We start from the raw sequence: 14415 nt of genomic DNA on the forward strand, positions 1-14415 counted from the left end.
AAAAAACACCAATTCCTTTGTTGTTGTTGTTCTTGTCGTCGTTTAGTCGTGTCCGACTCTTCATGACCCCATGGACCAGAGCACGCCAGGCACTCCTGTCTTCCACAGCCTCCCGCAGTTTAGTCAAACTTATGTTGGCAGCTTCAAGAACACTGTCCAACCATGTCGCCCAACCAATTCCTATGCCCCACAAATAACCCAGAGATGCATTTTAAATAAAAGCACACATTCTACTCATGTAAAAACACCAGGCAGGCCCCACAAATAACCCAGAGATGCATTTTAAATAAAAGGACACATGCTACTCATGTAAAAACACGCTGATTCCCGGACCAGGCCGGATTTAGAAGGCGATTGGGCCGGATCCGGCCCCCGGGCCTTAGTTTGCCTACCCATGGGTTAAGCGATCCTCATGGGCTGCTTCCGGCCCATGGGCCTTAGGTTGCCGACCTCTGCTCTTAGCCCATCACAGAACAGTCCTGCTGTTCTGGTCCTGCTGACCATCTCCCCAGGGGCCTCGGACACTGCATAAATTATTTCAGCAAGGTACGTACGATCTGTAATAGTAAAAAAAAGTAATGTAAAGCTGAGTGTTAAAAGAATAGAATGAAACTGGCATTTTCCCACTTAAAACTGGGCAAGATGCCATAATTTGCACCCAACTTTTTTGGCTTTATGACTTTGGGGGTGGTTGCCCAATTTTTGAGATTTGGCAGTGAAAGAAACGTTTAAAAAGCACCAACTAACTTTTTGGGTCTCTGGTTTAATTTTAAAGCAGTAAAAATTACAAACTTGCCAAATAGATTGGTTTGAATATTAGCCTCCCAAATCTGCCATGTATAAAACCTGAGTGCAGCCTATCATTGCCCTCATAAGGTGGAGAAGCTGCGATCTAAGAGATGGGGGGGGGGAGAGGCTACTTTCAGACCAGTACAGTATACTGTATAGTCCAATACAATATATGTTTCCTTGGTGCTTACTCCCAGGTAAGAAGGGCAGCTTAGTTCCACCCCCCCCATCCATCAGTGGAAAACCTAAAGGGAAACAATTAGATTGGGGTGGTGAGCCTGTTGCCCTCCAGAAGCTGCTGGACTACAATTCCCATCATCCATTTCCCATGCTGGCTGGGGCTGATGGGAGTTGGAGTCCAACACCATCTGAAGAACCATGGATGCCCCATCCTCTAAGATATGGGATCCCTGATTGGTTAGGACATGTGCCTATGACACGAGTGGGGAACCTGTGGCCTTCCACATGTTGGACTCCAATTCCCATCATCCCTCAATATTTTAGTGCTGGCTGGGGCTGATGGGAGTTGAAGTCCAACTGCCTCTGGAGTGTACCCAGTTGGCTACCCCTGCTGTAGCCCATCATCTGTTGGGCCCTCCTGACGTTGCTGGACTCAACTCCCATCAACCCCAGCCAGCATGGCAAATGGGGATGATGGGCACTGTAGTCCAGGGACACCCGGAGAGCCACATCGCCACTCTCCTCCCTCTCATTTATTTGCCGGTGTGTTTTATTTTTTCATGACCAATTAAGCCCAGGCAGAGCAAGGCCAAGGTTTTGAGGCCCTGCAGCCAAGTTTTCTGTATCTCTTTCCCACTTCTGCCCTGGCAACCGCAGCAGCTGAGGAGAGATGCCCGCCTTGGCAGCGAGCAGATGGGAGTCAATTGCTCGGAAGTAAGTCGCTTCTCCCCGGGTGGTGGCTGCAAGGAAGCCTGTGGTGCTGTCCGATCCCTGCATCCTTGCACGCCTCAGAGCATCCTCTCATCCTCCCGGCGTTGCCATGGAGATGATGGCAGAGTGGCGGGGAGGCTCAGGCAGGCGGGAGAGATGGGAACAGATCTCCCCCTGCTCTCTTCCTCCCCCTCGTGCGGCTGCCCAGTCTTGGCCTGTAAAATCTCAACCTGCTGCTTTTTTCGCATAGCCAAGAACAGCAGAAGAGCCCAGCTACATCGAGCCCACCATCTTGTTTTCACAGTGGCCAACCAGATGGCAACCCCAGAATCACCCCCCAGCAGGACTGGAGTGCAACAGCTACTCTCGCCACTTGTGATTCCCAGTAACTCTCATTGAGAGGAACATTTGCTGCCTCCCAACACGAGGAGGAGAACATAGCTGTTGTGGCTAGCAGCCGTCGAGGGTCTTACTCTTCGTCATTTTGCCCAATCCTCTTTTAAAAGTCGGCGGCAGTCACTGAACAACTGAACCTTTCAAAACCAATCATTTCCCACACTATCGATCTACAGGTTCTTCTCACTTCCTCTACCCCAGGGGTCCCCAAACCAAGGCCCGTGGGCCAGATAAGGCCTGAGGGACTCGTTTATCTGGCCTGCAGCGACCCCCGCCACCCACTCTTACTGACGCTGCGCGGCTGCCCACTTCTGGGTCGGAGGAGCAACGGAAATAGCTTGTGCGCATGCGCAAGCATTATTTGCACATGCACAAGCATTATTTCTGGGGCACATCTGGGTTGGAGGAGGCCCGTGCACATGCGCACAAGCTATTTCTGGTGCTTCTCCAACCCGGAAGTGTGCCGGAAATAGCATGTGTGCACGCGTATGGGCATGCACTCCTCCGCCCTCCGGCCTGCCACGTGATCGGCGCTGCAGACATCGGCCCGAGGCGCGGTAAATTTGCTGAGCCCTGCTCTACCCCATCCCTGCTCCCCAGCTTTACCTAACGGCATATTCCGTCTTTCGTTTGATTCCAGGAAGATGGTGCTACAGGGGCAGTCTTGTTAGGGTGTGGATAATTGGGCCTGACCCCCTGCCAAGATCTGCCCTTCCCCACCTTAAAAAAATAAAACAAAAATGGCCCGCATCCACAGTTTAAAGGGCATCTGGTCTCACAAAGACCCCAGCACTCCCATTTTATTTTGTCCAGAAGCATAAGTTTCCACAAACTCTTATTTTATTACTACATTTATCTCCTGCCTTTCTTCACAAGGAGTTCAAGGGGGCAGACGTGTTTCTTCCCCACTCTCCATTTTACTTGCACAACAGCCCTGTGAGGTAGGTTAGGCTGAGAGGCAGCGACTCCCTCCCTACCAAAGTCACCCAGTGCGATTAGTTTGCGGCCAAGTGGGGATTTGGACCCTGGTCTCTCAGGTCCTACTCCGGTAACCCTAACTGCTGCACCCCTGCTGGTAAATTTGTGGTGTGTCCTGAGGCTTCTTAGGAATGGAGCAAAGGGCCCTGCTGTGCTGGCTTGGAAAGGCTGGCTCTAGATTTGGGAGCAATTAAAAAAACAAACAAACCCGTATAGATTGAAACCTTCCTTTCCCCTGTGGGCTTGTCTTGCTGCTGTGATCCCAGGAATCAAGGCTGCTTTGGAGCCAGACGTATCTGATAGCTCAGGAGAGGAGACTAAGGGCTTATCCTCACTTATCTTATGCCCTGCTCTTTCCAGGCAGAGGTCCACACTTTAGCACGCCTTGTTAAATCATTTTTGGATTTTTGCCCCAAGCTTTCCCTGCAAAAAGACACTATTTAAAGCAGTGGTGTAGTGTGGGGGTGGGGCATAGGGGCTGTTGCCCCGGGCGCAAAATTGTTAGGGGGCACAAAAATTCCAACACCTGGTGCTGCCTCAATGCAGCCGTGTGCTTTCATCGTTGAAAATGGCTTCTCCACACGAACCAGGAAGTGAACTCTCCAGACAACTTAAACATTCTTCTTACCTCTGTCGCTGCGATCTCCTGGGTGACGCAGCCGCCGTTAGGCAGTTGAATGCACATGTGTACTCCGTTCTTTTCCCTCTCTGCCACCCGCCACATCCACGCAGCCCTGAGTGCTGGCAACTGTTGTAAACAAAATCTGGTCTTGTTCCCTTATGGGGCCCTTATAGAGTCCTTTGTAGGTTCCCCATTGATAGGAGAAAATAACAGGCCAACCAGAGAATATTGAGAAGCAAAGCAGCTAGTAAGCCTGATCTTTATTAACGCTGTTGCAACAGGGTGCTCCCCTCACACGCAGGAGGACGGAGGAGGACCCAGAACAAAGTTGTGCCTCCCCTTATATAGACATTTTGAAATTCCCTGCCCTGGAGCTCAAGACCACCCCCAGAAACATCATACATACATCACAGAAGGGGTGTAGCCCAAGACCACCCTCAGAAACATCATACATACATCATAGAAAAGGCGGTCTACAACAGAAATCTGAATGCTTTCTTTATCCCTTGTCTGCCAGGTTATCTGATAATGCCTTCTCTGATTGTTTTTCCTGGTAGTCTGGCCATTCCTTTGAGATGGTAATCACTTAATTCCCTCTCCCTCCTTGCAGAGAAACATTTGGTCAGTTTAGGAGTCAAAATGGTTTCAGGACTGTATTCCTGTGCTGCTCCAGACATGTGGTTTATATATTTATGTACGTGTTTGCTTGGTACATTTATGAACATTTATTATATATCTAAGACCTTAAACTGAGGGACGCGGGTGGCGCTGTGGGTAAAAGCCTCAGCGCCTAGGGCTTGCCGATCGAAAGGTCGGCGGTTCGAATCCCTGCGGCGGGGTGCGCTCCCGTTGTTTGGTCCCAGCACCTGCCAACCTAGCAGTTCGAAAGCACTCCCGGGTGCAAGTAGATAAATAGGGACTGCTTACTAGCGGGAAGGTAAACGGCGTTTCCATGTGCTGCGCTGGCTCGCCAGAGCAGCGATGTCACGCTGGCCACGTGACCCGGAAGTGTCTCCGGACAGCGCTGGCCCCCGGCCTCTTGAGTGAGATGGGCGCACAACCCTAGAGTCTGTCAAGACTGGCCCGTACGGGCAGGGGTACCTTTACCTTTAAGACCTTAAAATTTTTATAACACCACCCACAGAACACCACTACTTTAAAGCTGAATCGGAGCAAAAGTAAATCCAGCTTTTATGCAGATTGCCGCTTGCTCCAATTGAGCTTTAAAAGAGCAGGTTTTGTGGGCCAACCAAAATAAAGGGTTTGCTCAGACATGGAGCTTTCAATCATGGACCATGCCTGGAAAGAGCAGAGGAAAAGGTAAGTGTTAATAAGCCCTGAGAGTGGAACTGGTTGGAATTAATACAACCAGGACCTTTAAACAAAATGCTGCCAAGTGGCGTGCTTCTATTCAGGGTTCGAGCCATGTCCCTTCCCAGCACGCTCCATGCCATGCCTATGCTATGCACTCAGTCCACACTGGAGCTGTTTCAGGTTCCTTTTAATGGTGGCTGGTGCCCATTGGGGCAGAAGGCAGGGAGCACACCAGTAGGTGGCGCCAGAGCCATTGACAGGCTGAGCCATTCTAAGTTTGGTCCCCATCCTCGCTGAGTTCTACAAGGAACAACACTGGGACTAAGGAAGAATAAGGTTTCAGGCAGCAGCACCCTGTGGCCTGGATGCAAGCTAGAATATTTGAGTGGGGGACCTGTGGCCTTCCAGAACTTGCTGGATTACAACTCCCATCCTCCTGGGCCACTTGCAATGCTGACAGGGCAGTGCCTCATTTGCCCTAATGGACCAGCCTCCACTTGGATCCCCAGGTGCGGTTTTTTTGCCTACATATGGAGAATGACTTGACTCTTGGATGTGACTTAGCAGCAGATTTTAGGGAGGACAAGGCTTTCAATGGCTACTAATCACACCTCCACTTTCAGAGGTATCTTGTGCCTCTGAATATCGGCCTAAGCCAGCAGGCTTGCCTTAGCTCATGGATAGGTAAATTAAGGCCCGGGGGTCGGATCCAGCCCAATCGCCTTCTAAATCCGGCCCGCAGACGGTCCGGGAATCAGCATGTTTTTACATGAGTAGAATGTGTCTTTTTATTTAAAATGCATCTCTGGGTTATTTGTGGGGCATAGGAATTTGTTCATTTCCCCCCAAAAAATATAGTCCAGCCCCCCACAAAGTCTGAGGGACAGTGGACCGGCCCCCTGCCGAAAAAGTTTGCTGACCCCTGGCTTAGCTCTTCTTACTACACAGGGTTCCATCCTTTTGAAAGCGTTGCTCATAGCTGTATCCCTTCATTCTTTCTCATTCCAAACGCTTCTCTTCTCAACCTCATGCCTGCAAAAGGGAGCCACTTGAGCATCCCTTTGTTTGTTTTTAAGTGACGCATCGCCTCTGGAATGCAAAGCCACCATCATTTATTAATGCGGCGCTGGCATTTTTAGTGGTGCTCTCCACATATTAGAATAGAATCGTTTTATTGATACTGTGCCGTAAATATACTCAGCAGTTTACACAGAGAGAGATAAACAAACAACCCGGAAAGACAGGCCTCTGCAGCCCCCGCCCCTCCGGGGAGACCTCAATCTAAATTTATGTGGCAGAGGATGAAATCGGAGGCATGAGCCAAACTAAACAAGGGATTAATGCAAGGAGATGCAGGTTACCTGTACGGACATCTTGTTTCAACTGAGGGATGGAGGGATGCAAAGGGTTTAGCCGAAAGCTTCATGGACACAGTGGCTGGGCCCCAACCCCTAGGTGTGGCTGCAAGTGCCCTGGCTGCTAGTATGTCTCTGACAAAGTACACCCAGTGACCAAAAATGTGCGGAAAGCTGCTTTCGATCGTTCCCCAGAAGGTGATTGGTGCTGTCAGTTATTTAACAGACATTCCTTTGGATCAAAATCAGCAAGAGCCTCACTGATATAGGTGCATCCATCCTTAACCCCTGCCCCAGACCTCTTTTTAATCTACAAATACCCCCATATATGCTCTCTTTCTCTCCTGACTGCTCATTCACTTTTGCTTTAACTCCGAAACCTCCCAAATCTATTTCCTCTCCCCTCACTCCTGGCTCCTCCTCACCCTCTTCTCTCCAGTCCTGGCTACAGACTCAGCAACACGTCATCCTGGATGCCTTCGTGAGCAGGGAGCCCTTCCCTCCTGCTGGTTTAGGACCCAGAGAACTACAAAAGGGCCTGGTGGTGTGAAGTGAAGATCTGGAGAGGCTTATTGTTTCATTCTGGTTAAATTAGATGCTGCCCAAGGCAGGCTTGAGAGAAGAAAGCCTGGAGTCTTCACTGCTGTACTTCTTAAGCCCGGGTCCTGGCGCCCCTTCTCTCGAGGCAAATAAACCTATTTTTTGTAAAGTGGCAACGAGACTCCAGTTTTATCTCCTTTGAAGGACACCAGCGCTGCAAAGCTGCTCAGGGGAAGGCAAGCGGGATAACAGGGAAGTTAGCCAATAAACTCTCCGTTCCCATAATTCCTGCCACACCCTCAATCTTGCACCTGGTTCCCTTTCCTTAAAACCTCCCCAACCCCATTCCATAAGTAATGGGGTTCGTGATGACTGCATCTCATTCCCATTGGTCGTGCCCTGCGTCTCCCACACACCCCAGCCAGTCATTTCTGTTGAACAGAGAACCCCTCGGCTGGATCAGTCTTCCCAGGTCTCCCCTGCTCTTTGGCTGTTTTCATCATCACTGGTGGCTGCGGTGGGATCTGTCTGCTCCCCAGGTGCGCTGCTCTCTTCCGCCAAGCGCAGCTTGCTGTTTAGGGTCTCGGTTTGGACGTCTCTAGGCTGGGTTGACGGCTCCTTTTGCTGCCTAATAATAATAATAATAATAACCTGGGTGGGTTGCCCCAGCCACTCTGGGCGGCTCCCAACAGAATATTAAAAATATGATAAAACATTAAAAACTTCCCAATACAGGGCTGCCTTCAGATGTCTTCTAAAAGTCAGATGGTTGTTTATTTCTTTGACACCTGAAGGGAGGGCGTTCCACAGGGCAGGTGCCACTACCGAGAAGGCCCTCTGCCTGCCTCCCTGTGACCTCACTTCTCACAGTAAGGGAGGCTGATAACAAATGGAGGGAGCAGAACAATGGAATAATTTTTTTAAAAGCCATGTGGATTTTTTAAAAAGGGGGCAGGGAAGGAACCACACACACCCCATGGTTACTGAAGAGTATGGTCGATTCATCCCAGCCCGTCTTCTTGAGACTGCTGCTTAGGTATTCTTATGAAATGGAGATGCCAGAGATTCCAGTGGGGAACTTTGGCATGATAGAGATGTTCTCCCGCAGCTGGAGTTAGGCCAGGCCTGCCTTGCACTCTCTCCAGCTCTTTCTCACCTGTGCTTGGCTGATGCTGCGCGGTCTCTCTGCCGGCGGTTTTTAAACCAGTTCCCCACTTGGGTGGGGGTGAGCCCTGTCGCCTGGGCCAGGTGCCTCTTGCGGGAAGGGTTAGGGTACGGATCCTGAAGGTACCACTCCCGCAGGAGGTTCCGTGTCCTTTCCTGGGGGGGAAGAAGAAGAAGAAGAAGAAGAGTTTGGATTTGATATCCCGCCTTTCACTCCCTTTAAGGAGTCTCAAAGCGGCTAACATTCTCCTTCCCCTTCCTTCCCCACAACAAACACTCTGTGGGGTGAGTGAGGCTGAGAGACTTCAGAGAAGTGTGACTGGCCCAAGGTCACCCAGCAGCTGCATGTGAAGGAGCAGGGAAGCGAACCCAGTTCACCAGATTACGAGACTACCGCTCTTAACCACTACACCACACTGGCTCTCACACTGGAAGGAGAACGGATGGCAGGCCACAGGACAGGTGCAGAGGAACGAGGAAAGAAAATACTCTTCTGCTGAGGCTGAAAAGCAGAATCAACTTATGCTCCATTGAATGATGTCTTTACTCTCAAATTCCCTACCCTTCAAGAGGTGTCCTTGTCTCCACCCTTCTATTCTTGTTCCCGCCTGCTATTCTTTTTCATATTTTCTTTTTACGATCACTTGTTTTTCTTTTAAATTCATTGTCTTTTGCTGGTTTTAATATATGTGTGTATGTGATTCTTTTTTTGCTTACAATATTGTGAGTCACTTTGAACTGGCATAGTAAAAAAGAAAAAAACTAATACATATAATTACTGATAATAATAATAATAATAATAATAATAATAATAATAATAATAATAATAAATAATATTATTAAATTCCCACCCCCTTAATGTAATGGATCCTGCTGTTTGCCAACACTTGCTCAACTTGTTTTATAAGTGGGACAAGCCAGCCTGCTAGCTGTTCCTTCCTTCCGGACAGTCCATCCCATAATCCCACTCCATTTGACCACCACCCTTCCTCCCCCCCCCCCGTCCATCCAACAGGCAGCTAGCAGTCTGTGACCACAAAGTATACTCAGTCAGCCCTCGTTGCTTTTGGGCAGTGGGGTGGGGAGTTTCTAGTGGAGAAGCACACAAATGCGTCTGCTGCCCCTGATTGCTTTGCTTGCCAAACTCACCTCCCCATTTGCCCTTCTCACACATCACACCAAATTGCCCCATTTGGTAAATTGCTGTGTGAAGCGCCCCCCCCTTTTGTTAAGCATCACTTCTGGCGCATTTGATGGAGTTTGGAGCTGCTTCCATTAAACAGCTCACTTGCCCGTTTGCATGGCTGCCTATTGGCAGCCAAGCGAACTGCAGAGCGTGACAACACCTTGCATTTTTATGTATATAGGAAGATATATACAAGTGGGGTTTTTTGCCAGGCTGGAATGTATCTCTGTACTCTGATCATGCCTCTCATCTGCCTGGATGGAGGATAGAGAGTGCTGTGTGAGTGCATGTAGAAACTAGCCTATTGAAGAGCAGTAATTTGCATGTGTTGCTCCACCCACTTTTGCATGTGGCCCTCGGAAGGTTGCCTGGAAGGCAGTGTGGCCCTTGTGCTGAAAATGGTTCCCGATCCCTAACGCAGATCTAGATCCCGTTTGTCTCCATGGCAACAGGGCAACCTCTTTAGACATGTAAATGGCGGTACTCAACTGGCCAGCTAAGGACGTTAACTTACAAAGAAACCAGTCTGACCAGTTCGGGGTCTCTTCTAAGATTCCAAGCCTCCTTGATACAGAAACACAGGCATGGAAGGGACACAAAGATATCATACAGACTGACATCCCTCTCCCCAAAGCAATATAATCAGGTCCTGCTCACCTTGAAGCCATTCACTTTCTGCTCCCCATCTTGGCAAGAGTCCCTCGGCAGACCAGGGACCTTCTTCCGGGCAGGTGATCGGTCTGGTGGATGTATTGAGAACCTGTCTCCGGGCCGCAGGGCACCGAACGGTTCCAGGTGGTAGGTGGCCACAGTGGCCTGGCTGCAGTAGGGCGCCAACCACGCAGCCGAGGGAATCGGGCTGCTGAACAACTCCAAGTCATGGCAATTGGCGTGAGTGCAGCCCAGGCCTTCGGGGTGCCGGAGGGCGAGCGACGGCGGGAGGGACCACAGGAAGCGGGCGAGGCGCTCAAATTCTCCGCTCTCCTGCAGGGCTTCGCAGACGCGAGCCACCTGGCTTGGGGAGAAGAGGGGGACACTTGGTGGGGGCAAGGTCATCTTGGGGGACGGGCTGAGGCTACTGGGAAGCTAGGCGAGGCAGGCCTACTGGGAGAGGGGGAGCAAGATGGCGGAGGTAGGAGTGCGGGGAAGGGTCTACGGGAAATGGTGGCAGAGCACCCGGAATGCCTTGGGTGGAGGAGGGAGGGAGGGAAGTATGAAGGAGAAGGAGAAATAATACGAAACAACACAAGTATTGTCAGTAGAAGCCCTCAGTGATGTTGTCATAGGAACAGGGGCGAGGAGTTGCAACCCTCTCCCCAAATCAGATTCTCTTCTGGAATAGAAGAGCCTCAGTTGCCGGATCAGGCCCAAGGCCCATCTAGACCAGCATCCTGTTCTCACAGTGGCCAACAGAGGCCTCACGGAAGCCTGGAAGGTGGACATCAGGGCAGTAGGTCCACTGCTGTTCTCTTCTAACAACAGCCTCTGATTCTGGAAGCAGAAGCCACTGTTGGTTCCCAGCAACTGGTATTCAGAGGCATCTGGACTATTTTTAATGTATTTCTATTTATTTTCGGGACCCCACACTCATAATCTGATGCCCTTCTTTGTGTGGCCCCTCCATGAGAAGTCTGGAGGGCAGCAACACAAGAACAGGCATTTTTTGTGGTTGCTCCTCATTTGTGGTTGCTCCCCAGGGAGGCCCGCCAGGCACCTTCCTTACGTATCTTTAGGCGCCAGGCAAAACCTTTCCTCTATAACAAGGCCTTTGGCCTTTAACTACCTGTAGCCTTTTAGGAAATGGGCGGGATGTTTAAATGTATTTTTATTTCCACTTGGTTTTAATGTATACCCTCCAACACTTTGAAGCCAACATCCGGGATGCCATCTTCCTGGTTTCCAACTTCCCATTTTTTAATCACAACTATGCCCATTTGGTTGTCGTAATCTTGCATGATTTCGCGCCCTGGCTTACTCCTCCCAAAGATGCACCAAAAGATGCACATTTTGGGTGCCTGCGCAAGATCGCAGCCCCCCAAAATAGTGCTTTTGGGGGTGGGGAATGGCCTCTGTTTTCTCGCAATAAAAAACGGGATGCCACAGTTTATCCCGGACACTTGCAAGGTCTGTTAATGTCTCTGTGTGGGGTTTATTGTCTGTTTGGTTGGTTGTAAGTCTTTCTGGGCGGCCTTGGGCATGATAAAACAACAAAATAAATAAAATAAATAAATAACAACAACAATAAATGTACACCCTGCCCACCCTCTCAGAGGAACCCAAGGGAGCAAACAGCAAATGATAAAATAAACTTTTATCAGCATAACAGCAAATGATAAAATAAACTTTAAAACTTCTTAAAAGCCAGTTCCAATGCAGATGCAGACTGGGATGAATATCTCTTCTTAAAAGGCTCATAGGAAGAGGAAGGTCTTTGCTAGGCTGCAAAAAGACAACAGAGATGGCCAGGCTGTCTAATAGCTAAGGAGAGGGACTTCCAAAGTTGGGGCCACCACACAAAAGGCCCAATTCCTACATTGTGAGGAAGGGACATCCTAGAAAGATAGTCTCTGTGGGACTCCTTCCCCTGAAGAGTGAACTGACTGATTTGGTATATAAGAGGTGAGATGATCCTGGTCCCAAGTTCTTATAGGGATTTATGCAACCAAAACCAACGCCTTGAACTTAGCCCGGTAGTTAATTGGCTGCTAGACTCTTCTAGCCAGAGGGAATTTCCCCGGGCACCATATCCACTTGATGTATTTAGAAACCCACCCTACTATGCAAAGGTTGGGGGCACCATTGATGGAGGAGGGGGGTGGGACACCCTTTGCTCCTCTCCCCAGCCAAAATGGCTTTAGATCACATGTAATGATTCTTGAGGAGAGCAACTACAACTCTGTCTCAGGAGATCACAAAAAGCACACCCTAGAGCAAACCATCTCAAGATTCCTGCCCCCCCCCTCCTTTCCAACTTTGCAATTCCAAATCACACCCCTCTGAAACTCCCTTGTCACCCCCACACACCTTGGCACTCAGATTGCCAACTTTCACACAAGCCTCTTTCCGCTGCCCCTTTACCAGTGACTTGATCTGCAGGAATAAACAGGCCGTCCATCACCTTTATTTCCTCTCCCCTCGTTGATTTCCACAGATCAAGACGCCATTAACGGTGCAGTAACAGGCCGGGATTTCCGCCCCACCCTCCCAAACAGTTGGCAACTCCACCTTGAACTGAAACCTGAAATCGCACCTATACCAGACCTTTCCCCAGTGGCGTAGCATGGGTTGTCAGCACCCGGGGCAAGGCAAGTAATTTGCGCCCCCTAACCTGGTAGGGGCAGAGAGCTGCGAGTGCGAGCGCGCCCCCCCCCAGATGTTGCGCCCGGTGCGGCCAGCCCCCCCTGCACCCCCCACACTACGCCACTGCCTTTCCCTATAGATATCCAAGCCCCGCTCATCTCAACTCCCCCCATTTTTAAAAAGCTATTCATACGCAAATGTTGTTTACCTTTTTTATACACCCCCAGTGCCTTCCTTTGTGGGTTTTAGAGCCGGGGAATAGCCAGGGACACCCAGGTGGAGAATCTAGAGGTGCAGGGTCATCCTTAAAGGTCCCAGCGCTCCGCGGGGACCCTCGGCCGGTTGCTGTTTGCGGCAAAAGAATCGCCCTTTCTGCATCTAGAGTTTCTTCTTGAACGCCTTGGGATGAAGCTTTGATGCTTTGGCACCCTGATTACCGGGAGCTAATCGCCACGCAAGAGGGTTTTAAACAGCTCAGGGAGAGGTTGCCTTGTGAGTGGTTTGAAGCGCTGACTTATTAATGTGTCAAAGGGGAGGTTCGACTTCAGCCGCTAGGCGATCACAGAAGGTCTTTCTGGCATTAGGCGCTGTGAAGGAAGGGAGAGGCAGATGGGTGGGTGAGATTGGGAGACCCGAGTTCCCCCCCTGAAGTGAATCTGGGGGTCTCCTGCTGATTCTATCGGGGTCAACCCCAGATTCTGACCCCAGTTTCCCCCAGCGTGGTTGATGCCGCAGTTTAATCCGGCGCTTAAATTTTTTGCATCTATTTTACACGCACAGATACACACTTCCTTGGGTGGGTGGGTGAGAATCACCACTTGAATTGACTTCCACACAAACGGGTCTGGGCCTTAAGGTCAGCTTTGGAGGTCATGATTTGTTTCCCCAACAGCCCTGATAGTGAGGGGGAGAAATTTGTGTTCAGTTCATCGGCCTAGTGCAAAGTTGTGTGCTGAAATTCATATATTTGTGAAAACAACATACAAAAAGCATTATATTTCAGGAAATTGCTCAGCGAAAATGTGTATATTTAGGCAACGTTTCAGAGGAAAATGTGTCTATTTGGGAGATATTTGTTCTGAAATGTGGGTGAATTTTTTGAGGACTTAAAAAAAGCAACTCATTTTCAAACTGATGTGGAAGTGCTGAGAACTTAAGACTAGAAAAAATGAGAAACTGAGAGAAACAAAAATTGACAGATTTGCCCCTCCCTTTATATTGTTTATGGCATAAATCCACCAAGCCCTTTCATTTCCTACATTTAGGAGGACACCTTAGAACAGGCTTTTAAAATATATAAATAGTGTGTGTGGCTTATTCTGATGCATCATATGAGCTGCTTTTAGTTTATTCTGATGTTATTATGATTCTCATTCTTGGATTTTTTTTAAAGGTTTGCATTAAAAACATTTTTTAAAATTAAAAACATTCTTTTAAATGTTTGTATTTGATTCTGTTCATTCGGTTTTACAGTTTTCCGCTGTTGCCCATGCTCCCGTATGTGTCATGTGACCTGTGTGAGCTCACAGCAGCCCAAAGACACACTGTTTGGGGGCGCCATACTCGCATGGTGCTGAAAAATGTGCATTTTGGAGAGCCAGACAAGATTGCTGCCCTGAAAAGGGTGCTTTTTTCAGTGTGGGGTGCTTGGGGGGGGGAAGATCTTGGCATGAAATCGTGCAAGATCATGGTGCCCAAAATGGCCGCCATGTTCTTGTACGAGAAAACAGGATGTCCCATTTTACCCCCAGGACACCTGCTGTGTACAGTGGTACCTCGGGTTAAGAACTTAATTTGTTCTGGAGGTGCGTTCTTAACCTGAAACTGTTCTTAACCTGAAGCACCACTTTAGCTAATGGGGCCTCCCGCTGCTCCGCTGC

At 49.4% G+C, this 14415-nt stretch overlaps 1 protein-coding gene across 3 annotated transcripts; it reads right to left on the reverse strand.

The window, feature by feature from the left end:
* Nucleotides 1-3913: 3913 nt before the first annotated feature.
* On the reverse strand, nucleotides 3914-13908 carry LOC128403636 (homeobox protein SIX6-like). Of its 3 annotated transcripts, XR_008327986.1 has the most exons (5): nucleotides 12744-13908; nucleotides 9893-10250; nucleotides 8042-8205; nucleotides 4793-7513; nucleotides 3914-4419 (listed from the first exon to the last, which is right to left on the reverse strand). XR_008327986.1 is itself a non-coding variant. In XM_053368593.1 (3 exons), exons 1-3 carry the CDS (start codon nucleotides 10289-10291, stop codon nucleotides 7345-7347), a joined length of 732 nt encoding a protein of 243 aa, XP_053224568.1. In that variant the 5' UTR covers nucleotides 10292-11437; the 3' UTR covers nucleotides 4432-7344. The 3 variants fall into 3 exon arrangements, 1 of the variants encoding a protein (XP_053224568.1); XR_008327985.1 differs by lacking the exon at nucleotides 12744-13908 and having other exon boundaries at nucleotides 9893-11437; XM_053368593.1 differs by lacking the exons at nucleotides 3914-4419; nucleotides 12744-13908 and having other exon boundaries at nucleotides 4432-7513; nucleotides 9893-11437.
* Between the last annotated feature and the right edge of the window lie 507 nt (nucleotides 13909-14415).

The sequence above is a fragment of the Podarcis raffonei genome, chromosome 16 (assembly GCF_027172205.1).
Source record: "Podarcis raffonei isolate rPodRaf1 chromosome 16, rPodRaf1.pri, whole genome shotgun sequence".
Classification (NCBI taxonomy): Eukaryota; Metazoa; Chordata; class Lepidosauria; order Squamata; family Lacertidae; genus Podarcis; species Podarcis raffonei.